The sequence below is a fragment of the Sander vitreus genome, chromosome 1, assembly GCF_031162955.1.
Source record: "Sander vitreus isolate 19-12246 chromosome 1, sanVit1, whole genome shotgun sequence".
In the NCBI taxonomy this organism is placed as follows: Eukaryota; Metazoa; Chordata; class Actinopteri; order Perciformes; family Percidae; genus Sander; species Sander vitreus.
In genome coordinates, this window is record NC_135855.1 from 22816023 (window position 1) to 22839501 (window position 23479).

The 23479-nt window shown below is 38.4% G+C and overlaps 3 protein-coding genes across 3 annotated transcripts; all 3 read right to left on the minus strand.

The window, feature by feature from the left end:
* Positions 1-955: 955 nt before the first annotated feature.
* Positions 956-3315, minus strand: clec3a (C-type lectin domain family 3, member A). Its single transcript, XM_078258608.1, has 4 exons — positions 3183-3315; positions 2744-2806; positions 2569-2664; positions 956-1353 (listed from the first exon to the last, which is right to left on the minus strand). Exons 1-4 carry the CDS (start codon positions 3313-3315, stop codon positions 956-958), a joined length of 690 nt encoding a protein of 229 aa, XP_078114734.1.
* A 510-nt stretch (positions 3316-3825) lies between these two features.
* vat1l (vesicle amine transport 1-like) lies at positions 3826-20896 on the minus strand. The gene is made up of 9 exons (XM_078257533.1): positions 20445-20896; positions 19707-19836; positions 19274-19489; positions 18680-18822; positions 16919-17022; positions 15682-15737; positions 15340-15534; positions 7380-7463; positions 3826-5892 (listed from the first exon to the last, which is right to left on the minus strand). The coding sequence occupies exons 1-9, from the start codon at positions 20657-20659 to the stop codon at positions 5794-5796; spliced, it is 1242 nt and encodes a 413-aa protein (XP_078113659.1). The 5' UTR covers positions 20660-20896; the 3' UTR covers positions 3826-5793.
* An 861-nt stretch (positions 20897-21757) lies between these two features.
* On the minus strand, positions 21758-23291 carry bola3 (bolA family member 3). Its single transcript, XM_078257546.1, has 4 exons — positions 23157-23291; positions 22908-23034; positions 22644-22732; positions 21758-22405 (listed from the first exon to the last, which is right to left on the minus strand). Exons 1-4 carry the CDS (start codon positions 23214-23216, stop codon positions 22340-22342), a joined length of 342 nt encoding a protein of 113 aa, XP_078113672.1. The 5' UTR covers positions 23217-23291; the 3' UTR covers positions 21758-22339.
* Between the last annotated feature and the right edge of the window lie 188 nt (positions 23292-23479).

The window sequence follows — 23479 nt, forward strand, 5'->3', positions numbered from 1 at the left end:
CAATGAGAGTTTTGATAATCATTAGTAATGTGAATATAATGATTAAGTGGGTAAAGGCAAATAATAAAACCACTAGTCTGGTAAGTTCAGAAAATGACATCACTTTACTGTAATGCAGCCTTTAAAACCAGGAAAAGACAACACTTGTGTCATATCACGATATTACGATATCCAAAATTTAAGACGATATCTAGCCCCTAATATATCAAAGTCGATATTTTTTAAGAATGTTGCAATGATGGTAAGTATTGTTTTCTGTCTAACATAACTGGCTTAAGTGTTTTATCTTTTGCTTGAGTCCAGCTTGTCATACAATATAGCTCGCATTACGTCACTCAACAGCGGTGTGCGGCGCAGTACATTCTGGTAGTTGAAGTTTTTCTACCATATCATAGCTTCTTTTCTGTTTTCTCTAGCCATGTACTACATGGCATGTAGCACCAGTTAAAACAATGTTTGCATGATTCTACACAGCATAGACAGCCCAGTTTTATGAAAATACACTTTCCAGCGGTAAAATACTTCTTTAATGCAGAAAAATAATTGTGAAATTCTGAAAAGTGTATGTACGAAATTTTAAACAAAAGTTGTAACAACAACAAAGTTTACATTCTTGTTTATTTCTATGTAACAGAATGTCTTCTTTAGTTCAGTCATCACCTGAGGATTTGGGATATGCACAAGTGAACATGAAGTATTCTGTTATCTGTTATAAAACAGAAGTCATCTTTCACCTGATTACTAATGATTACAGTTACTACTGTGTGTATTAAAGCTAATTAACAACCTAATTAATAACCATTGAGACAGATTTTAATAAAATAAATTTCATAATGCAAGTCATGTTTCTGTTATGTTATTCTGTTATTAGCACAGATTTGACACCCCAATAATTTAACGAATTACTCGCATAAATGATTATCAAGTTGCCAACAACCAATCATGTCCTGTCTTCTTAGGGAATGATATATTCACAGATGTACTTTTTGAGGCTGCGACACACCTCATTGTACCACTTTCCTTGTGCAACCACTGAAAGAGCAACACAGCTCTCCCTCTTCGTTCCTGTGGGCTGCTTCTTGGAGCGGTCCCAGTTGAAGTAGCTGACTGGCAGGCTGTTGACATCAACATACTGGCCTTCTTTCACTATGTCTGCTACACCGATCCAGAAGTCCTTGGATCCTGGAGCACTCCTCTTTGCATAGTCTCTCAGGCCATTGTTTTCCATCATGTCCCGTGGCGTTGCAAGAGTTCCTCCTTGTGCAATACAGTCTTCATTTGCTTCATGGTAATGTTTGGGTTCCTCAATTGTAAGATAACACTTTCTGTGAGCTTTGATGCCACGGAGACAGACTGAAAACACAATGCACTTACTTCATTAGTGAACTGAATTGTAATGTAGAACTATATGGTGTTTAAAGAGTTTTAAAAAACTATTGCAATGTTTAGTTTCCTCAGTAATAGGAAACAAATTATGATAGACATTGTACAAAAATAATGTTTTTTATTCCCCCTTCTTTCTCCAACAGAATCTTTAGCAATTCATGCAGCCATATTCATTAAGTATCTTACCAGAAAATGACTTTGGTAGAAGTTAAAGTCACCTTTTTGAATATTACTTGAGTAAAAGTCTTTAAGTATCTGATATTTACTGTACTTAAGTATCGGAAGTAATTTTCTGTTATTAAATGTACTTAATTATTAGAAGGAAAAGTAAAGGTAAATAAAAACTTTGATTCTGAACTTTATTGTGGCTTCCTTATAGTAAAGCATAATATTCAGGGGTTCCACATCCTTCTTGAACATCAAATTCAAACAACAGAATTTAAATTTTTTTGTGAAAAAGAATCTTTCACTCCATGACTCCAAAAACATTACTTGCAAGTAACGCCTTACGTAGATGCTTAGGGGAAATGTAGTGGAGTAAAAGTATACATTTTATTTACGAAATGTAGTGGCGTCAAAGTTTCCAAAAATATAAATAACGAAGTTAAGTACAGATACGTGAAAATTCTACTTAAGTACAGTAACAAAGTATTTGTACTTTGTTACATTACAACACTTATTAACTCATAGTTTAGAGAGTTCACAGTGTGAACAGTGAGCAGTAAATCAGCCAAGAAAGGAAAAAGGGGGCATAATAGAGATTTCAAAAATAAAAAACAATAAAGTTGTAGTATTTTTATATGATCAACTAAGAGGAAAAAAAACACAATTATAAGAAATAATCAATATTCCTATAAATTGTGTGTTACCTACAATCTTCCCAATTCAACTTTACTTTACAATCTAATGGCTGATATGAGTGCTGCTGCCCTCTGCTGGAGATTCAGCTCAAAATCTAGTTATCAAGTTACCAATTATCTCTCAGCAAAAATCCACAGTCTTGCAAGATGGCCCAGTGGCCTAAATTAACAGATAACAGTGCGGGAAAGCACCATGACATAATTAAAATACAACCTAAAACCACAATGAATATTATTAACCAACCAATGTCCAGTAATGCTTATGAATCTAATGTATCACTGTCATTTCCTGTCTTTAATCTTCCTTTATGTAGGGAAGTACCTGTCTGCAACGCCTGCATCTCCTTCAGTGAATTCACCTCCTGCCACAACCTCTCAAGCTGGGACTTCACATCATCTTCTTCTGCAGCTGCATCGCGACGAAGAGGCAAGAAAAACAGGTCAGATGAAAATCGGTGGCAAGCACGTTATTTATAAGCTGTGTGTATAGTTACCTCCGGACTGACGGGGTAACACAGCCTTCCTGGTGCGAGATGTTGTATACAGACGGGAGGGGTGAGCTAAATAAGAACTAAAATTACAGCCTCACGGTTGTATGCCTCTGCCAACCAGTCAAGTTGTAGTTTACATCCATATCTGTCCAGACTCATATAGTATATGCTGTGAAGACTTTGAAGGATGGTTATCCCTATATTGACATGTATGACTATTTTTAAAGATGAGTACAAATGGCTGATAGAGAGCTTCGTCACATGGTGCAACAACAATCACCTAAAGCTCAATATCAGCAAAACCAATTAGTTTGTGATGGGCTACCAGAGGAACAGGAACTGTCCTGGTTATCATCCAGAGAGAGCAAGTGAAGAGAGTGGACTCATACAAGTATACCTTAGGGTCCAAATCAATAAAAAAAAAACTGGACTGGACTCACAACACTGATGCCCTCTTCAGGAGGGGACAGCGCAGACTCAGATCCTTCAGTGTGTGCAACAGGCTCCTGCAGATCTTCTATCTTCTGTATAGCTAGTTCTCTCTTCTTCTTCTTCTTGGTGTGCTGGGCTGGTAGCATCAAGGCTTGGAGGTCAGCAGTCTGAACAAGCTGTAAAAGAAGGCCAGCTGTTCACACGCTTGGCCAAAAAAGCTGATTCTAATAGAACACAAAGTTGTAGCCATGACAGGAGACAATGCTTTAAATATGGATGTTGCTGTAAAGAAGCTACACATTCTAAAACATGGATGCACAGCAGCACAGAAGATCTATACAATCACCACAGTGCAAGGTGGGAACCCAAGATCAGTGTCACCAATTCAAATGAAATATTGTACCGTAGTCCATATTTTGTACACCAAGAAAACATTGTTAACATCTCAAGTTCTCATGAAGTTCACTTATGATTTAAATCCCGGTAAATTTATTACATAAGCTCAAATTAAATATTTACATAATATATTAAAAGAGAAGAGGGACAACTTAAAAAAATAAAGTAATATAAAAAAGGGACCTCAGGGATGGTGACAAAACTCATACCATGTGAAATATAATCAAACATTAAACCAAGACAAAAACACAATCAAGGAATACTTTGCAGATACATTTATTCAAGTAAACAGAGCTGTACTCAAAGAAAGTACACAACAAAACTGTGACAAAAATATACGACCACCAGTGAACCAGAGTTTACCAAGGAATTTTGTGAACACACTACAATGCTAAACACTTCTTTAAACACGTTTCTATTTTAGACACAAGGCAATATGAATACACTCAAAAACATGCACTCTCTCTCGCTTTCTCTCACACACAAACAGGCCTGACATTAAAGGCATCAAAATGGAGATGTATTTCCAAAGTGTCTACACATCATCCTTACTCCAAGTCTATAAATCAACTTCTAAAATTACTTATTTCATCACTTTTGTACACCCATTAACGCTGTCTCTCCACTGTTTGTCATTCAACTTCAAAGCATGCACTGTTTACCCATTAGTTTTGCTGTTACATTTTTTGTTTCCTAAAATGGCATTATTACAAAAGTCTTGTTTTATTGTTTTTATAGTTGAGAAAATACTTTTTGATGTATACTCTGGTTTCATTTGAATGATTCAACTAAAGTAATAAATAGTTCAAATGACTAGCCAAAATAAAATATACTGAAAAAGCAAGGCCAAAGAAATAGTGAAAACAATACGGTTTGTTTTTATTTTAAAACATCAAAAATAAAAACAGATCAATTATTTGAATATTTGAGTGTGAACATTTGTTTTTTTTGTCAGCCGTTCTCTTATATTTCATTAACAACTCGCAGATGTCGAGTAGAGCAGAGGGAATCATACTTAAATAATGGAATACACAGCGTTACTCAGACCTACATCACGCTGGCTTTATACTGTACATCAGCTCATTGTGAAAAATAATTTATTTATGTTGGAGTCTTATGGCACTTTTTTTGTGAGGCACCAGCAAGTAAACAACTTTAGTCAGACAAGCAAAGCAGAGACCCCACAAACCTCCGTCTGCAGTCTGACTGACCACTTCGTGATCCTCCCTAAGACAATTCTGAATTTACTGATTTATCTTATGTTTTCTTTTATTTACATATATTCTTATTAAATGTTGACCTTTCAATAAATGTAACACTGTATGGCGTCGTATAGTATTTTAGTAAAAGTTCTGAACATACAGCGTAGAGGGAAACTATGTCCTCAATCCAATAAGTTACTACATAAACAGAGCTCTGGTGGTTAAAAGTTTATGCACCGGTTTTCGTATTTCAGTTAAAAATACCTTTTTTGTTTTCGTTTGTTCAACGTGAACGAGGAAAGCATTTTGAGTACCAAACGATCGTTTGTAGCTCAAAGGCACTGGTGATCCTCTAATATTACAAGGTTGGCAACTAAGAACAAAATATGCAAAAATCTACACACAGACTTTTCTACCTCTCGTGGATTACACATTACTAGTGTAACATGAGAAAGTAATTCACTCTCTTGGTCAGAAGCATCAAAACATTGAGGGCACTTTCTCAAACTTATGTCAATCGTTTGCTTTTACAGCTGTCATCACGGAGGACAGGTGGGAATCAAATTACACTTGTTCCTATAGTATATGGCACTTATGTGCTTTAGTAAATCGTAAAGGGATAATGGCAAGCCAGCAGGTTTAAATGCTTATTCAGTCAATAAACTGTTGGCAGATGAATTAAATTGTAAAATGGACACAAACCTATTACCATTACTGGGTAGCATTAAATTACAACATAATACCATAAAGAATATAATAATACTATCTTCAGAATGGCACGCCTGTTGCTTGGGTGACAAACATGATGTTAGTCTTCATTTACCCAATAATTATGCATGACCAATCAACTGACAAACAATAGGTAACAGACAAGAGTCACAAACATATATTGTACATACATCCATTCATGCATACATGCATACATACATACATACATACACACACACACATACTGTACTGCACAACACTTGTGTGTGGTTGGGTTCCTCTGCAGTCTCTAGGCGTGTTAAGTGGGGTTTGAAGAGTTTAATGGATGAAAGGCATTCGCTCCTTGCTGTCGTTGTCTCCCTCTGGCTCCTCTTCCTCCTCTCCTGCCTCACTGGTCTCAGTGCTGTCGCTGGCCATCTAGTGGTAAAATATTATTCAGCTGTCATTAACTGTGTACTGAGCTACCCATACAGAGAAACAGAGGTGAACACAAATGTGATTTCAAGCGATACAGTAAATGTGTAAATGTGTCCTCTACTAATGGGCAGCTGTATACAGGGCCTATACTTTCAATACAAGCTTGTCTACATATCACATAGTGTTTCTAGGTTTGATGTTGATATCACTTTGGAAACGACTGCTATAAAACAGGAGAAACCCAGACTCACTGCCTCCTCGTGACCCTGACTGGACCTGAAAATGTGCTGTAGGCATCAGAAATGTTTAATGTAACTATTTATCAACAACAATATAATTATATTAATATATATTACACAGTGAATCAGTCAGCAAATTAGCTATGTGGTTAATAAAGCACAGAGATGGGAACACCCATAATTAGCATCATCTTTGTATGTTTACAGTGTTTCCAAAAAAAGCATTTCCACTATAGATGTGCTTCAAGAGTAACTAAAGCCCAAACCGCTTTTTCAGCTAAAAAGTGTTGTTGATGGATTCATATCTTGACATTTTAGTGCAAAGTATTTGAATTCTACATATTGTGTTATAAATATGCATAGAGACTGCCCTCTATGGGTTGAAACACGGCTGTTGCAATTAAATTTCTATTGGCTGATTGGTGCTGCGTGATGTTTATGGAACCCACGCAACTTCTAGGCAAGACCCGCCCTTCAATAGCATTCACACACTACTATTGGCCAAGCGTCCATGCTAACGCAAGGTAACGCAACCCGATTTATTCAGGTCCTATCCCCTGACCAATCAGTTATTCTAACCTCGAGGTCAATGCCTAACCCCAACCAAACGAGCTGCTTCGTAGGGCGGACTTGCCTAGAAGTTGCGTGGGTTCCATAATAACGTGGTGCTGGCTATCCTCACCACTGGTTCTGTATTTTGCATTCTTTTACAGCTGCCAATTTATTGCCATCTTCCCTACTCTTTCCTCTTCCTCTGTACCCTCGACCATCAATGTCATACAATACTTTCATTTTATTTGTTGTTTTTTTGTCATTCATATTTATGACTATGATTAACTTTTTTATCTTAGTGTTACATTTATCTAGTAATAATACTTTATATGATACAGCAAGCTGTAACTGATAATCATACTTTTATAATGTGTTCAGTGTGACATTTTAGGCATAAAGTGTTTGTTGTGTCTCCTGTTCAATTCATAAATGGTATTTTATGCTTGTTTATATCATAAGATGGCATACAGATAGTTAACTATCTAGTTACTAGTTACTTTAAAATCAATTCATCAGCCCCTCTTACAGTAAAAGATGTAAAGTGCTGTTGCAAAAGTCTTCTTTTGCAAAACATTGTAAATCTTTGTAGAATTGCACTTAAGATTAAGAGCTACTTAACAGCCCTGTCGTTTTGATGTGTGCTTTCTGATAACTTTATTCATGCAATTAACTTTCAAAACACATTTAAAAAGTTACCAGAGGGGTGGGAGACTTCTCGACATCCAGAATGAGTTTTCCTATGTTGCCTCTGTCATGGATTCTCTGCATGGCCTCTTTTACCTGAGAATAAAACACAACATTGAACTTACTTTCAAGAAACTGTTTTACAACAACAACAACATACATACATAAACTCTGATATCACAAATGAAATCTCATAAAATAATGACTCTTGACAATGACAACCACTTCCTGGTCATTACAGACACAGAAACACTTCCTCGGAGCAGCTGTAATTAAATTTTACTCTGTGAGAAAAGTGAATACCCTTAATGTTGACTAAATGATGCTAACTCACCCTGTTAGGCTACAACTGACATCGCACTGACCGTGCCTGCAGAACTGATCCACGGAGGTTTCTATTATTTATCTACTTGTGGTCTATTTTATATGTAGTTTGTTTGAGTTATTTTTATAATTAATTGTAATAGTTGCTTTTATTCTAGTTATCTATGTATCTGCATTTTATGTTTTGACAATTAACAGTTTATGTTCTTTTTAACCATTCTTCAGAGTCGTTATTTATTTATTTAGTTATATATTTAAGTATCTTTTGGTTTTAAGTGTCTTGCCTCTGGTGTTTCCTCACATATGATGGCGTTTCCCCAGTTTGTTTCATTTTGGTTTGGCTTGTTCCTGCTTTGAATAATATCATTTCCGTCAATTTGGTTGGGTAGGTGGTTGAATGGGGCTGGGAAGTGGGGGGGATTGTGTTACATGTGTATATCTGTGTGTGTGTGTGTGTGTGTGTGTGTGTGTGTGTGTGTGTGTGTGTATTTGTATGAAGCACTTTGTTCTTCATTTGTTTTGTATGAAAAGTGTTACATAAATAAAGTCTGATTGATTGATTAATATTAAGCATACAAGTACACAGTTTCATTTCACCTATGATTGCAAGGATAATGTAGGCTGTATTTTGCATTGGAGATTTGATTAACCAGCTTTAGACTGCTGTCTAAAGTAGGCTCTAATACCAAATAAATGATGTCTCATACAATTTAAAATTGAGTCACACCCTGCAAAAAAACATGATTTTAATATTCACATTCTTGAAAAAACTTACTTTAACATAATAAAGTCCTCAGCTCTGTAAAGACATATTATCCTCATAGATATGTTTATTTTTGTTTCATTTATATGAGTATGAATGAAGTATGAAATAACTTGTAATAATACTAATTGTAATAAGGATAATTTATTGCATACTTAAATGTAACATAAGACACCAACTTTTGCCAACTAGATACATTTTTCAAACACAGTGTTACACCAGACTCCCCTTTTTCAAACAGATTTAGGCATGAGACTTTTCATGGTTCATATTGTTAATCAACTGCAGTCAGATATAGGATCAGGGTGCTGCAGGAATGGGAGAAGCAAAGCGAGTGCAATCAATTTCATGATTTTCACATTGTGGTGACATTTTCTCATCTACGTCCAACAACAATCTCTCCGCCCAACAACACACCTCGCAGGTCAAAACTTGTAAACAATAAAACAATACTACTCATTAAAGCTTGTCTGACTTAATTGTGTAGAGAAACAATTACACATCACAACAGATTACTCATTACAGTCCACACAAAGACGCAACTGAATGCATCCCTTTGTCTGGGAGCCATTGTGTCGCAAGCATTCATTTGCTAAAAGCAATAGCGGAAATCAAGCCAAGAGCAAAAATAGGTCAGAAACACCAGCAATTTGCTGCTAGGAAGCAAGAGGGGATAATATCCACTTGCATTGTAGGTGTCAGGGGCGATTCTACATTGAATTACACCCAGGGCGAGACCCTCTTCGAGCTAGCCCCCCACCCCTCCCCCCACAAAAAAACCCCCACAAAATTGCATAATTTTGCAAAATTACTATATTATAGTGTATATTTATTTTAAGTTCTGATAACTTATACTGTCATATTTTGTGCAGAATTGTGTTCATTGTCTTTTGAAAATGTTGGAGGTGGAGATTGTGCAACTTAGAAAATGTGTTTCCTGTTGTAATTGCAATAGTTAAATAACTGGATTCTCTTAAGTGTGTTTTTCAAATGTTCTAATGAAAGATTTAGAAATATAATTTTCTCTTTCACTTATGTTGTTGTTATAATATATATATATATATATATATATATATATATATATATATATATATATATATATATATATACACACACACACACAGTGGGGTAAACAAAGTATTTAGTCAGCCATCAATTGTGCAAGTTCTCCCACTTAAAAAGATGAGAGAGGTCTGTAATTGTCATCATAGGTACACTTCAACTATGAGAGACAAAATGAGAAAAACAAATCCAGAAAATCACATTGTAGGATTTTTAATGAATTTATTTGCAAATTCCTCAGGAAAATAAGTATTTGGTCACCTACAAACAAGCAAGATTTCTGGCTCTCACAGACCTGTAACTTCTTCTTTAAGAGGCTCCTCTGTCCTCCACTCATTACCTGTATTAATGGCACCTGTTTGAACTTGTTATCAGTATAAAATACACCTGTCCACAACCTCAAACAGTCACACTCCAAACTCCACTATGGCCAAGACCAAAGAGCTGTCAAAGGACACCAGAAACAAAATTGTAGACCTGCACCAGGCTGGGAAAACTGAATCTGCAATAGGTAAGCAGCTTGGTGTGAAGAAATAAACTGTGGGAGAAATTATAAGAAAATGGAAGACATACAAGACCACTAATAATCTCCCTCGATCCGGGGCTCCATGCAAGATCTCACCCCGTGGGGTCAAAATGATCACAAGAACGGTGAGCAAAAATCCCAGAACCACACGGGGGGACCTAGTGAATGACCTGCAGAGAGCTGGGACCAAAGTAACAAAGGCTACCATCAGTAATACACTACGCCGCCAGGGACTCAAATCCTGCAGTGCCAGACATGTCCCCCTGCTTAAGCCAGTACATGTCCAGGCCCGTCTGGAGTTTGCTAGCGAGCATTTGGATGATCCAGAAGAGGATTGGGAGAATGTCATATGGTCAGATGAAACCAAAATAGAACTTTTTGGTAAAAACTCTACTTGTCGTGTTTGGAGGGGAAAGAATGCTGAGTGGCATCCAAAGAACACCATACCTACTGTGAAGCATGGGGGTGGAAACATCATGCTTTGGGGCTGTTTTTCTGCAAAGGGACCAGGACGACTGATCCGTGTAAAGGAAAGAATGAATGGGGCCATGTATCATGAGATTTTGAGTGAAAACCTCCTTCCATCAGCAAGGGCATTGAAGATGAAACGTGGCTGGGTCTTTCAGCATGACAATGATCCCAAACACACTGCCCGGGCAACAAAGGAGTGGCTTCGTAAGAAGCATTTCAAGGTCCTGGAGTGGCCTAGCCAGTCTCCAGATCTCAACCCCATAGAAAATCTTTGGAGGGAGTTGAAAGTCTGTGCTGCCCAGCGACAGCCCCAAAACATCACTGCTCAAGAGGAGATCTGCATGGAGGAATGGGCCAAAATACCAGCAACAGTGTGTGAAAACCTTACAGAAAACATTTGACCTCTGTCATTGCCAACAAAGAGTATATAACAAAGTATTGAGATGAACTTTTGTTATTGACCAAATACTTATTTTCTCATTTTGTCTCTCATAGTTGAAGTGTACCTATGATGAAAATTACAGGCCTCTCTCATCTTTTTAAGTGGGAGAACTTGCACAATTGGTGGCTGACTAAATACTTTATATATATATATATGTGCCAAAAATATATACAATCAGATATATACAAATTGTAACAACAGCAGAGAGCAACAATAATATAAATAAAATATTAAAAATAATATACAAATAAAATATAGAATAAATAGGCCTATTCTAAATAGCACAAATCCTTCATCCCACAAATGTGAAAACACACTAAAGAGAATCTAACTGTTACACCATTGCACTAAGAACAGAAAACACAAACTAAAATCTGGCCTTCCTTGATGCAAAATCATCAATAATTGTTATTGTATGAAATCTGCTACCCTATTGAATGCTCACGGGCGCACGCCCTTTAAAAAACAAAGTAGTCAAAAAATGTTTGCATTTCAGACGGCCGACACGAACACACACGCCTATCAACTCCATAATAAAGCCGTAAAGTAGGCAAGGCTCTTTCAACTCAGGATAGGATTGAGATGAAAAGTTTAACTGACACATAACCGCGATCAGCTTCGTGGGTGCTCAGTATTAGCGGAGCACCAACGGTATCGGCGCCTATGTCCAGCAACCCGTTCGACCCAGAGGTAAACTGTCCAACGCTCCCCCCTCCCCTTTCCCCTTCTCACACAGCTTCTCTATGCAGTGTGCGCACGTCACCTTCTCAGCAATCGGGCGCAAATTTGCCAATTCCCCACACGGTGAAATGATAGATAATACAGTAGAAAACCGCTTCGAGGATTTTTTTATTTTATTTTATTTATTTTTTTAAGTGCTCGTGCCGCCCCCCCATGAGTCATAAAAAAATGCGCCCCGGGCCAAAAACCGCCACTGGTAGGTGTAATGGGGTTTCCCTGGTACTTTCAAACAATCTCTGCAACATTCTTTATGCAGTCTCACTTTTATTTTTTTAGTATCCTAAATAGCATTTACCTTGGGACTTCCAGGTGAAAGTGACTGCTGTTTGTCCAACAGCAGTGTTATTTTATTTCGGTCACGCACATTCTACAACTTTTCATTCCAGAAAAAAAGGTTGCCATGGTCAACATGTAAACTAACGCCCTCTGAGTTCTCTGTCCAGGCATATGAACAAATGAGGCAAGCAGTGCCCCTGACACTGTATCCCACGCCATCCTCCCCTCTAATGAGATTCTTCACAGGCAATGGTTCCAGTGAATGGCCTGACAAATCTGCCAAATTTATGGACAATAAGAACAAGGGGAGTTTCCCATGAGAAATGAGAATCTGGAGATCATTTCATCAATCTGTTCTCTCTCTCACTGTAGATACAAAGTTCAGAATGACTTATTATCAGCGTCTAGCGATGGATTACCTGCACTGCCTCATCGTCTATCTGAATTCTTGGAGTATTTTGTTTTTAAAGACAGAGGATGTGTTAAATGCATTCTGATATCACTGATGGAAACAATAAGGCAAATTGATTTTAGGTCAAACTTTATGCTGAGGAAGTGGCTTTAGCTTACGTTTTAATGGTACCATGAGTACAGTAATATGGAGCTATTGGAAATGGATATAAAATCTCATTACCACAGACAGTGGCTTTTATCCTTTTGACTAGGCAGTTATGGTATTGCATGTTGCCAAGAAAAAAACTTTCAATCAACCTTTTTTTCACAGCAGACATGTTTTACATGTCATAGCAGGAAAAACACTGAGCCATAGTTAACAATTGTTTTTTCCACCTGTGCTTTTTCTGCTATATGGTAGCCATGATGTCTGCTGTGAAATAGCTCTATTATTTATTTAAAGTGCCCATATTATACTCATTTTCACGTTCATAATTGTATTTTGAGGTTGTACCAGAATAGTTTTACATGGTTTAATTTTCAAAAAACACCATATTTTTGTTGTACTGCACATTGCTGTAGCTCCTTATTTGACCCTGTGTGTTGAGCTCTCTGTTTTAGCTACAGAGTGAGGCATTTCACTTCTATCCCATCTTTGTTGGGAGTCGCACATGCGCAGTAGCTAGGTAAGGACTACTAGCTAGAAGCTAGCGCTGCTAGCGGTTAGCCACCTCGTTCTCAATGGCATAACACTGCTACAACACTATAGAACTACTTATATGTCCCTCGTCTGCAGGTATTCCAACGCAAAGTTGGAAGTGTGCTCTCATTTAGAAGAAGTCTCCTGGCTAATCCTGCCTTGTACTGACCAAAGTTGGAGAAACAGCTAGCTGATGTGGTATTAGCTAATGTTTCGGCCGATTTGGACCAGCTCACCCGGAGACTGAAGGCAGGATACATTCAGAAACCCGTATCTTACTCAAAACAGCATGGATGGGTTTTTTTTCCAAGTTTGTATGCGTGTGGAAGCACCAGAGACACAAAATAACACCCCGAATCCCAGAAAAAGTGATTTGTGATGGGCACGTTAATGAACAGTGACTAGATCTTTAGTGTAGATCTTTAGTGCCCAATTTACAAGTCCTACACACCCACACAAGTGTTTTTACTTATTCCAGCTAATTAAATGTCTGCTTAGGTTGAAGTGGTGCAGAACTATGTCAGAATTGCACTGTCACCAAACTTCATAAACCATTCCCAGCCACCTCAGGAGCAACTAATCAATCAATCAATCAATCAATCGATCAATCACAGTCTGTACATGGCCACACTAGGGCTATCATTTTCTATTCCAAATTTGAATTTTCATTCGAACATGGGGAAAAAAGTGAAAACACCTGTATAGCTGGACTATGGGTGTGTTGAAAAATTGTCAATAGCAACTTTTTTGCTAACAGTTTGTATCTGTATCTATTATCAGACCAAAGGAGGAATGTCCTAAAAGATACTAAAATAGTCCACAATATGCGACATATGGCAAATGGCACAGGTAGACTTTTCTATCTTTCTGTGTCCTGTCTACTAGGGATGATTACTGTAGGCCCTGCAGGTATAGAGTTTTTCATTCGGCAAAAGGTACCACCAGGGATGTGAAGACCTAATGGCCCACAAAAGGGTTGTGTAAAAATATACAAACATTCTCATTAAGTGTGGGCTCAGAGATACCACAACAAGTGAGACACTCTCTCAGACAGACCACAGCCAGCGGTGTGTGCAAGCATCCCTTGTCATCCCATGAAGGCAAACTTTATTTACCAGTAAGCGATGTCCACCTGAACACAAATATCTGGTAACTGTGATGCTGTCATGTGTAATTTCCTGACTTAAGAGTTAGGGAGAGTTGCGACCAGCACACAATGGGTTATAAGATACTGAGGACCGCAACATATATACCTGTTGTGTCCTGAGCCAAGCTCAAGACCTAAGCAAGCAGGCATTGCATTACTACTTGTTGAGGTATACTGTATGCGAAAAGGCTATTGTAATTAGAATAGGTATGTGCAGATGAACTGTACAAAGACATGGAATAACCACAATTAAAAGGAGACTTAAAGGTCCCATGGCATGAAAATTTCACTTGATGAGGTTTTTTAACATTAATATGAGTTCCCCCTAGCCTGCCTATGGTCCCCCAGTGGCTAGAAATGGCGATAAGTGTAAACCGAGCACTGGGTATCCTGCTCTGCCTTTGAGAAAATAAAAGCTCAGATGGGCCGATCTGGAATCTTCCCTTTATGTCGTCATAAGGGGAAAGGTTACCTCCCCTTTCTCTGCTTTGCCTGCTGCCCACAGCTGCCCAGAGAATTTGGCCCACCCATGAGGAAATAGAGCTATAACCGTGGTCGCAAGCTGGTCAAGGCCACACCCCTACCCTCCACCTTGCCCCACCTCTCTCCTACTCAATAGCATTTAAAGCTACAGACACAGAAATGGCACGTCCTAAGGAAAGCTCATTGTGGGACTGGCTCATAGTGGCTGTAATTCTGCACCAAGGCGGAATTTCGGGAAAGAGACTTCAGATACAGTATTAGGGGACCACTGAGGCCTATATAAAAGCATCCAAAGAGCACCATGTCATAGGACCTTTAACAAGTTTGTAGAATTTGAAAGTGAAGGGATTGACTTATATTGCCTGTTGGGCTTTGTGTGGGTGTGAAATAATTGTGGAAGATAAAGATGCAACCTACCCACCATCTGTGGAAGATTGTCCAGAAACAGCTGACAATGTCCCACAGAAAGCAACAGTGACAAACAACAGATGACTTGCTGTCCGAGATGTTTGCATAAAATCTTCTCTTACATCTTAAACCTGGTGTCTCCTGTTTATATAACCACTGTGACCAGATCATTTTTAATGCGCTAATCATTGACTTTATTCATTGTGTTAAAGCCTCTTATCACCCCAGGCTCTTACCTCCTCCAGCGCCCATAGGGAGTCCACTACCGGCTTGATCTTCTTTTGGTCATAGAGACACAAGAGTTTGTCCATCACTGATTTCACAAGACTACATTTCCCGTGTTTAAAGAGGAGGTTGAGGAGCGAGAATCCTGCTATGACTTTGTTCTCCTCGTATAGTTTAATAGGATTCACCTTCTCCACCTGCCACCACTGGAGAGAAAAAACAAAAACACAGAGAGACACGTTCATTCCGAGTGACTCATTTGTGTGTGTTTCATTTGCCATGAAATGATTAAATGTTCATTGGGTAGTACTGTTTCCATCAAATGTTCATGACAGACTGCATCTCTGACTCACAGATTTTGCAAAGCTGAAGAAACTCTTTGTTTCCCCAGTTACCATGTTTGACGCGCCTGAAAAAACAAAAATAAAAGGATTGCTGTATGCTGTGCAAAGGCTGGGCAAAAGTGACTGGTCAATAACAGGCAGCCACAAAGCATGAAGGGTGGATGTGGGGGAACAGTTGGCACCTTTAGACCCTTAGATCTGTGCAAGCATGCCATTGCACATATTAAGTATAAATAAAACTAATGAAATAATATCCCTCTAAATCTGTTACTTGATTCATGAGGCTTCACACAAACTAAAGAAATCAACAGAGATCAGATAAGTATGGTAGCTGTGAGGGACAATACATTTAATTTGCAGGCTATGGATGGAGTATGTTTTATTCAAGTGAGCCTCACTATCTCACTCTCAGTCCGGCTGCCAACACATTTAATGAATGCAAGACTCTTTAAAGGAACAGTTCAACATTATGGGAAATGCTCGTATTGCGATCTTGCCAAGAGTTAGATGAGAAGACCAATACCATCTTCATGTCTGTCCGTTGAGAATGAAGCTTTAGCCAGGAGATGGTTAGCTTAGCTTAGCATAAAGACCGTAAACAGGGGCAACAGTTAGCCTAGCTCTGTCCAAAGGTAACAAAATCCACCTACAAGCACCTCTAAAGTTATATCTGAATAGCAGACCCCGGCTATGAATGACAGACGCGGTTATTTGCTTTGGACACAGTTCTGATCATAGACTCTGAGTTGGAAGGACCATTTAATATTATATGTATAAATAAATACATTTATATACATACAAATAAAAAAAAAATGTTAAGTCAATATTTTGTGTCAAGTCATGGATTTCTTAGCCGTGTAATTAGCAGTATAATGTAGAGCGAGCACATATTGCGAATTTAAACCCCTTCAGGATGATTCAAGACACTGCATCACCCTGTCAGGTTCTAATGCGCTCTAGTGCTACATTATCCCTTATGTATCTTGTTGGCCAGACCTGGAGCAGTGTCTTCCTGACGTCTTGTTGTCACCAGGTTTTATGGACAGATGTTAGAGTGGTACGATCTTCCCACATAACCCTCGGCAAGAAAGAAGAAAAGTGTGTTTCCCAAAATGTCGGACTAACACTTTAACTGCTAATAGTAAGGTTGTAACTTGAAGTAAATCGACTACACACAAATACACTGCAAATTTAGTTATTTCCACTTTGAAAGTACTATATGGAAAAGCATAGGTATTGTTCCCACCATAGAGTATGTAGGTTCCCAAAGGCCTCAGCAGAGTCAGGCCTTTCGCTGTGTTCTCCCCACACAGGCAGTCCAACACAATGTCTACTCCCTCTGGAGAAATCCTAAAACATCAACAAAGTAAAGGTTAAGTCCACTGAAAAAATTATTAATATAATTGAATTCACCAGTTATTTCGACTGAACATTAGAGCTGCAACTAATGATTATGTTTCAATTATTGTTTGATCCGACAAATGTCAAAATATTGTAAAATATGCCCAACGCAGTTTCCCAGAGCACATGTGAGAATTTGCAGCCTTTATTAACATTATATAAACTGATTATCTTTGGGTTTTGGACTGTTGGTTGGACAAAAACAATTTGAAGACATCACCTCAAGCTTTAGGAAATATGATAAAATAGTTGCAGATTCATTTTCTGTCTATTGTTGATCAACTAAATATTTCAGCTTTCAGTTGAGATAAAGTACAATCAGAGGTCAGCTTCGTACATTTACAGTGATGTGGCTTCATTACCTTGTTTATGTCTGTGAGCACAATGTGAAAGTGCAAAACATATTCTATAAATCCATAAATGCAGCCTGTGAGTCATACTCTGTAGCAGCTTCAGGTTTCAACCAATCACGGATTTAGTTATGAGCATGGATTCTCTGGAGTATAACTCTGAGAAAAAGTTGCAGTATACAACCCACGTTTTCTTTGGACTCTGGCTACAGTTTTCTTATAAATAACTTGATGTTTTGCAATGCCTACATCACTCCTCATTAGTAACATGCTTTCTATCATGTTACAAAAAGGTTTCATGATGGCACACAGCATCAATCAGACAGAAAAGTTACTCACTAAATACGCAAAAATTAAAGAATGAAAGACATGTCATTATTGAGGCAACTACATTCTGCCTTGTGGCCCTGGATACCTGCTTGGCTAAACTGGTCTTGTGATTCCCATGGTTTTTGCCTTCTGTAAAAAGAGTCATTTAATTGCACTTTGCTCTTGATCCTGAGAAGAATGTGTGGGCCAGAGAGATGAAAGTCATATTAATCCACTACCACTGTGGATATGTAGGCAGAAAAGATGAAACAATCACTTGTTGCTTGTGAAAAAAAATATTTGAATCCCCATGAATTATAATCTGAAAAATATAACCATAGAGCGTGTTTCATATATGGTGCATGTAACCTGATTAAATGACTCATAGGTATAGGCACAAATTGCTAAGGCTTGCTGAAGCAGAGGAGGCAGCAAGGTTTTGGAGTTCTCTAAATAATCAAAAGCTTCAAGAAAAGATTAAATCATCACAGCATAATAGCAGTAAACCTGCATCATACCACTCAGGCAGTGTTTGCTACAAGGTGTTTTCTTTGTAGTGCAAACTGGCTGACAGTGGCTGTGTTGTGAATGGAATGTGTAGAACATCAATGCTCAGCCCTAATTGGCTCAGTTGTTCCACATTGCCAGTGCAAACCTCAGCCCTACACAATGCTGCTGCTCTCTCAGATGAGCCGTGAGTTACCATGGGGACCACAGCCACACAAGACCAAATAAGGCAACAGGTAACATCTGCCTCCTCACACAGCCCTCTGTTCTCGGTGAGGTCCACGTTATCACATTAGTGCACATGTATAACATGCTACAGGGACAATGCCTGATGATGCCTTGCAATTCCTTTTTTAACATGAACAAATGATTGTGGAACTAAAAACAGACTCTTCAGCCTCAAATGAATCAAAGTACGGAAAAAAACTTTCTATGCTTACTTTTTCACTTCTTGTATATAATCAACGTTTCTGTCAAAGAGGTGAGTCACAGAGTCTCTGATGGCTGCGTGTTTGAAACATGAGGCGATCCCGAACACAGTGACATTAGGTACAGTGGAGCAAAGCTGAGCCACAGCTTGACCCTGAAAATACAGTTGCAACAAATTATCAATGCCTGAAAACACAGGGGTTTAACTCTAAATATACCAAGGTCACACAAAGGCAACAGTATGTATGTAGGCTACACCATGAAATAATAATCAAACATTCATAGAAAATGAGTGGTGTAGAATATCTATATTGTATTCATTATAATTAAACAGTTAAAACAACATGAACTGCTTTTTGAATAATTGTTGTAAGCATTTCTTTCAGTCATTCTGAATCTCAAATTACTCAAAAGAATGTTCAAGGCATTTTATTAAGACATGATTTAAAATCTAGTTAGTTAGTATATAATTTCATTTTGTACTGTAACAGATATTAAGTAATAACAGGAAACACTTCCACTTGTAGGTAAGCCGTCAGTTTGAATAAAGAGTTGGATAAACTTGTTCTGTGGCTGTGCAACAGTCATAAAAGAAATGGACTTACTACACCACCTCCTGCTGAGTGAACCAACACTGACATCCCCTCTCGCAGATTGGCAACCTCAAAGAGCATCATGTAGGCAGCCACAAAGTTCAAGGAGAATGCAGCAGCCTCAGCAAAAGTCATTTCCTCTGGCATCTTGTAGACAAAATCCACAGGTGTGCAAACAACCTCTGCCCAGGCATTGTAATTGACAAAAGCCATGACTCTGTCGCCTATCTGAAAGAAACATGTTGTCACTAATGTGAAACAAGCATGTGGCACGAAGGAGGACGTTGATAGTAGATTATAAATTTATTTTAATGGGTATCTCATTATTATTCTTACAGCACGTTTCTAGTTTTGTTGATGCCAATTTGGTTGTTCATAAACTGACTTTTAATATTCATTCATCACAGCATTAGGCTACAGAGGTACAATCCTTAATGTCACTAACCTCAAATCCTGTTGTGTTTTCACCTACTGACTCTACTATTCCAGAGCATTCAAACCCAGGGACAAGAGGGGGTTTTGGAGGATTATCAACAGTTCCCTGACGTACCATCAGATCCAGGAAATTCAAGCCACTGTGACAAAGAACAATTAGGACCTTACAGTATGTTGACATTAAATACATCTGATATAATATTTGAATGGAAAGCATGCATCTGAACTGTCTCCAACCACTGACAGCTATTAAATCAATAATACAAATACTTAGTATGAGCTGTTAATAGATTTAGGGATAACTTATATCATTATTATCAACAATGAGTCAATGGCTATTCACCTGTGAATGCAAGGCATTTTCTATTAAACAATAATATCCTAACTTTGAATCAGCCATACTTGGCATTGGTACAGCTGTAATATTTTTCAGCAATTATGAGCTAATCAATACTTCTCTGAAAATGCAGCTATTATCAAACAAAAATTATTATTTAAAATAACAAAATCTGCCTGAAAAATGCTTGCTTGGCTGACAACAGTCTGCTCTTCATGTTTGCTTATGACTGGTTCTCCAGCCAGCCTACCTCCTGCACTAAGACCTGTGGCTTCATGACAGCGAAAATTCCCAACAAGATTCAGCGTTCAGAAATACAGTGAAGCGTGGCCATGTAACGGGGAGGCCAGAGCACATCACAATCCTTAAGTAGCCTACATATACAATGCATCACTAAGTGTTTATATTTACCATGCTTTGACGCGTATTTTCACTTCACCATCCTGAGGCTCGGGCATTGCCTTCTTGGTTACCCTGAGTTTGTTAAGACCTCCGAAACCTGCCAGTACCACCGCTCGCATTTCTTTGGCATCGCCGGACGTTTCCACATTTTCTGTTTCTTTACCCACATTTTTGTCTATCATGTACTCGGTCTCCTCTGTCATATCTGCTCCTTCTTTAGCCATGTCGGAAACCAGCTGCTCTGCCTCTCCGCTCCTCCTCGGGGTTCAGAGTGATGTGGTGTGCAGCCTGTGCACAGACAGGCGCTGTATGGTTGGTTATCCACGGCGGAGCCTGAAATCTCACTGTCTACACTTTTATTCAATCATGCTGAGTGTAAGTTCTCGATAATCTTTTTTTTTTCTTCATTCAATTCAATGAGATACTGATTAATTAAACTAAAGTTTGTCAAGAACATGGAATATAATTCGTCCCTGTGTAACGTTACTGCCTTTGCTTGCAGTGGGCTAAAGTATGAAGTGCACCATCTGCTGGCGAAGTGTGTACACCTATCTATATTTAACTATAGCCTATAATTTAGAGAATCTCTGGTATAATGCAACGCATACAGCCATGGTGCAACTAAAACCCCTTCAACAAGTGGTGCCTTCATGTGCGCTTGGAAAATGTATGTTGAACATCCTCCCCCACCTACAAGTTCATGTCATGCCTTGTCAAAGGTGCTGGACAGTAGCTAACGTTAGTTATTGAGGTTTTAGAGAATGGGCTAAACACGACGGATAAAAACAGCGTTGGTGCAGCTTAAAAAAAGGCTCAATAACGTTACATTAAAACATAAAACATTAAATACTGTTTCTATCACTCGTCAAAATTCCCTAAAACCACACGACACCATTAACGTTAATCGTCTCTCCGACATATTATCACTTTATGTTGTCGTGGCTAATGTGGTAACAAACAGTCGCATACTTACACATCCAGGAGGAGTAACGTTAACTTTATTGTTCCATTAAGCTCAGTCGACTACAAAGAATAAGCGTCCCTTATTGGCTCCGTCTGTTACTCGGTGATTCGAATGTAGGCCTACCACCTGAAAAAAATGTAGCGGCTAACATTATTAGCTTTTTCAATCTACTGTGTCTGTCATATGCACGCACACGAAGTTTCTTTAAGGCTTCGTCTGTGGTCAACAACTTTAATATTGCTCATTGCCTTAAGAGTAGGTGGTGAAAATAACTAATGTTGAGTATGGCTCTACTAGATTAGTTTAACTAGATGTGGCAACTGATTATAGTATTAAAATGTCCGTTTCCTTCGCAAACTTGACTGTAAAATGTTTTAATCACATGAGCATCCATAGACAATCAACTAAGAAATGTTATCAATTTAGAATCAATCAACTTTCATGGCACAGTAACACATACATTGTGATATGACATGAACAGTGTCAGCAACCCTGAAAAACAATGCTCCACAAACGAGGGTCTGTAGTAATTCTCCAACATTCAGGAGGTTCTGTTTATTACTTTTTTGACTGCTTATCATTACACCAGCATTGTTATCAACCCTGAGAAGGCCCCAAATTGGGCACAAACCTACCTGACTTAAAATTTTACTTGCATTTTACTAAGTCTTTGTGCGTACTGTCACCTGTTTTATACTATCTCAGAATAGAAGATATGTCACTAGTTTAAAGATAACTTAGTGTACTCATTTTATTCACATTTCACACTGTGTATGCCAGAGAAGATAAGAAGATCTATGTCCCTCTGCCTTTCTGCCACTGACACATTAACAATCATGTAATTCATTTACTACACAATATCCTCTTTAAAACCGTACATTCATAATGGACAGGGGGAACAAAAGGAAAAAGTTGTGGGTCAACAGTGGAAGGACTTTTTCTAATGTTTTGGAACATCAGTAAATATTCGCAGTCCATGCATTCCTTGAATCTCTTCCTTGAGTGCCTGTGGAGAACAAAACACAACAGCTAATGAATAACATTTAACTGGTACAAGAAACAAGTGTACAATGTCCATCAAAATTGAGGCGATAATCTTAAAAACCTCACAGGCATGGCTGACAGACAGATATGACAGTAGACACAATCCAACTGTACAATATGTCACACATAGTTTTGCACTACTTGTTAGTTTATACTGCCACAGGTAATATGCTGGGCTGATTGTGATTCTTGTTATTTACCTGATTGACTAATTGGTGTTGTTGGATGGTCCTTTTTCCTTTGAACTCACTGGACTCTATATGGATCTCATACATGGCCCCACAACCACCTAAACACAGCACAGGATCACACAAACAATACTGACATTTCCCAGATGTGTGTATGTGGTGACCATCTGCTTTCTACACTACAATAGATCTACATAATATTTTTTATGATGTCTATATTTTAGGTATTGGACATCTGAAATATGGTGCAGCCAGCCAGATCTGTGATCTGTTTACCTGATATATCCACAACTTTGAGCGATGCAGCTAACGGGAACTTCTCCTTCAGTATGTTCGCGATGCGGGCCTCTCCGTCTGTTTGTGTGGACATACATCTCTGCCCATGACCAGACACAACAACAACCTGAGGAGGCAGAAACGAGGATGAGCGATGAGCTGCGTCAAGTTTATCAAACTGCTAGCATAACAAATCGACCCTATGAACTGCAGTGCGAGCCAGGACTGTTAACGTTAAAGTGTATTTACTTGATTACTGCGAAGAACCCGGAGACCAGAGACCATCAAGCTACGTTTACAAGCAAACATTGCGTCAGTTTATTCACGGGACGTTTATAAACTCCACACTGGTTGTTCAATAAGTCATGTCCTCGAGAGCATCGTCTCAGTAATATGACGTCAGTCATCCGGGGCGGGTACTTATGAGTCGCTTTTTTAGTATTTCTAATCACACAATGGTGTGTGTTTTTCATATAATTTTCACCAATAAAAATGTGCTTAAAAATATAGGCTACTTAATAAGTTATAGGCTATACGAACCATTAATGGAATATATATAATATATATATATA

Excerpts from the sequence above, each read along its gene's own strand:
- clec3a (XM_078258608.1), bottom strand. The coding sequence starts at position 3,315 with ATGCTACCAGCCCAGCACACCAAGAAGAAGAAGAAGAGAGAACTAGCT. Across the intron at positions 2,665-2,743 it reads TGTGTTACCCCGTCAGTCCG|GCGATGCAGCTGCAGAAGAA; the intron begins GAGGTAACTATA and ends TGCCTCTTCGTC. Across the intron at positions 1,354-2,568 it reads GATGCAGGCGTTGCAGACAG|TCTGTCTCCGTGGCATCAAA; the intron begins GTACTTCCCTAC and ends TTGTGTTTTCAG.
- vat1l (XM_078257533.1), bottom strand. The coding sequence starts at position 20,659 with ATGGCTAAAGAAGGAGCAGATATGACAGAGGAGACCGAGTACATGATA. Across the intron at positions 19,490-19,706 it reads AAAACACAACAGGATTTGAG|ATAGGCGACAGAGTCATGGC; the intron begins GTTAGTGACATT and ends TGTTTCTTTCAG. Across the intron at positions 15,535-15,681 it reads TCTTCAGCTTTGCAAAATCT|TGGTGGCAGGTGGAGAAGGT; the intron begins GTGAGTCAGAGA and ends TTTTCTCTCCAG.
- bola3 (XM_078257546.1), bottom strand. The coding sequence starts at position 23,216 with ATGTTTGCTTGTAAACGTAGCTTGATGGTCTCTGGTCTCCGGGTTCTT. Across the intron at positions 23,035-23,156 it reads GGGTTCTTCGCAGTAATCAA|GTTGTTGTTGTGTCTGGTCA; the intron begins GTAAATACACTT and ends CTGCCTCCTCAG. Across the intron at positions 22,406-22,643 it reads AACACCAATTAGTCAATCAG|GCACTCAAGGAAGAGATTCA; the intron begins GTAAATAACAAG and ends TGTTCTCCACAG.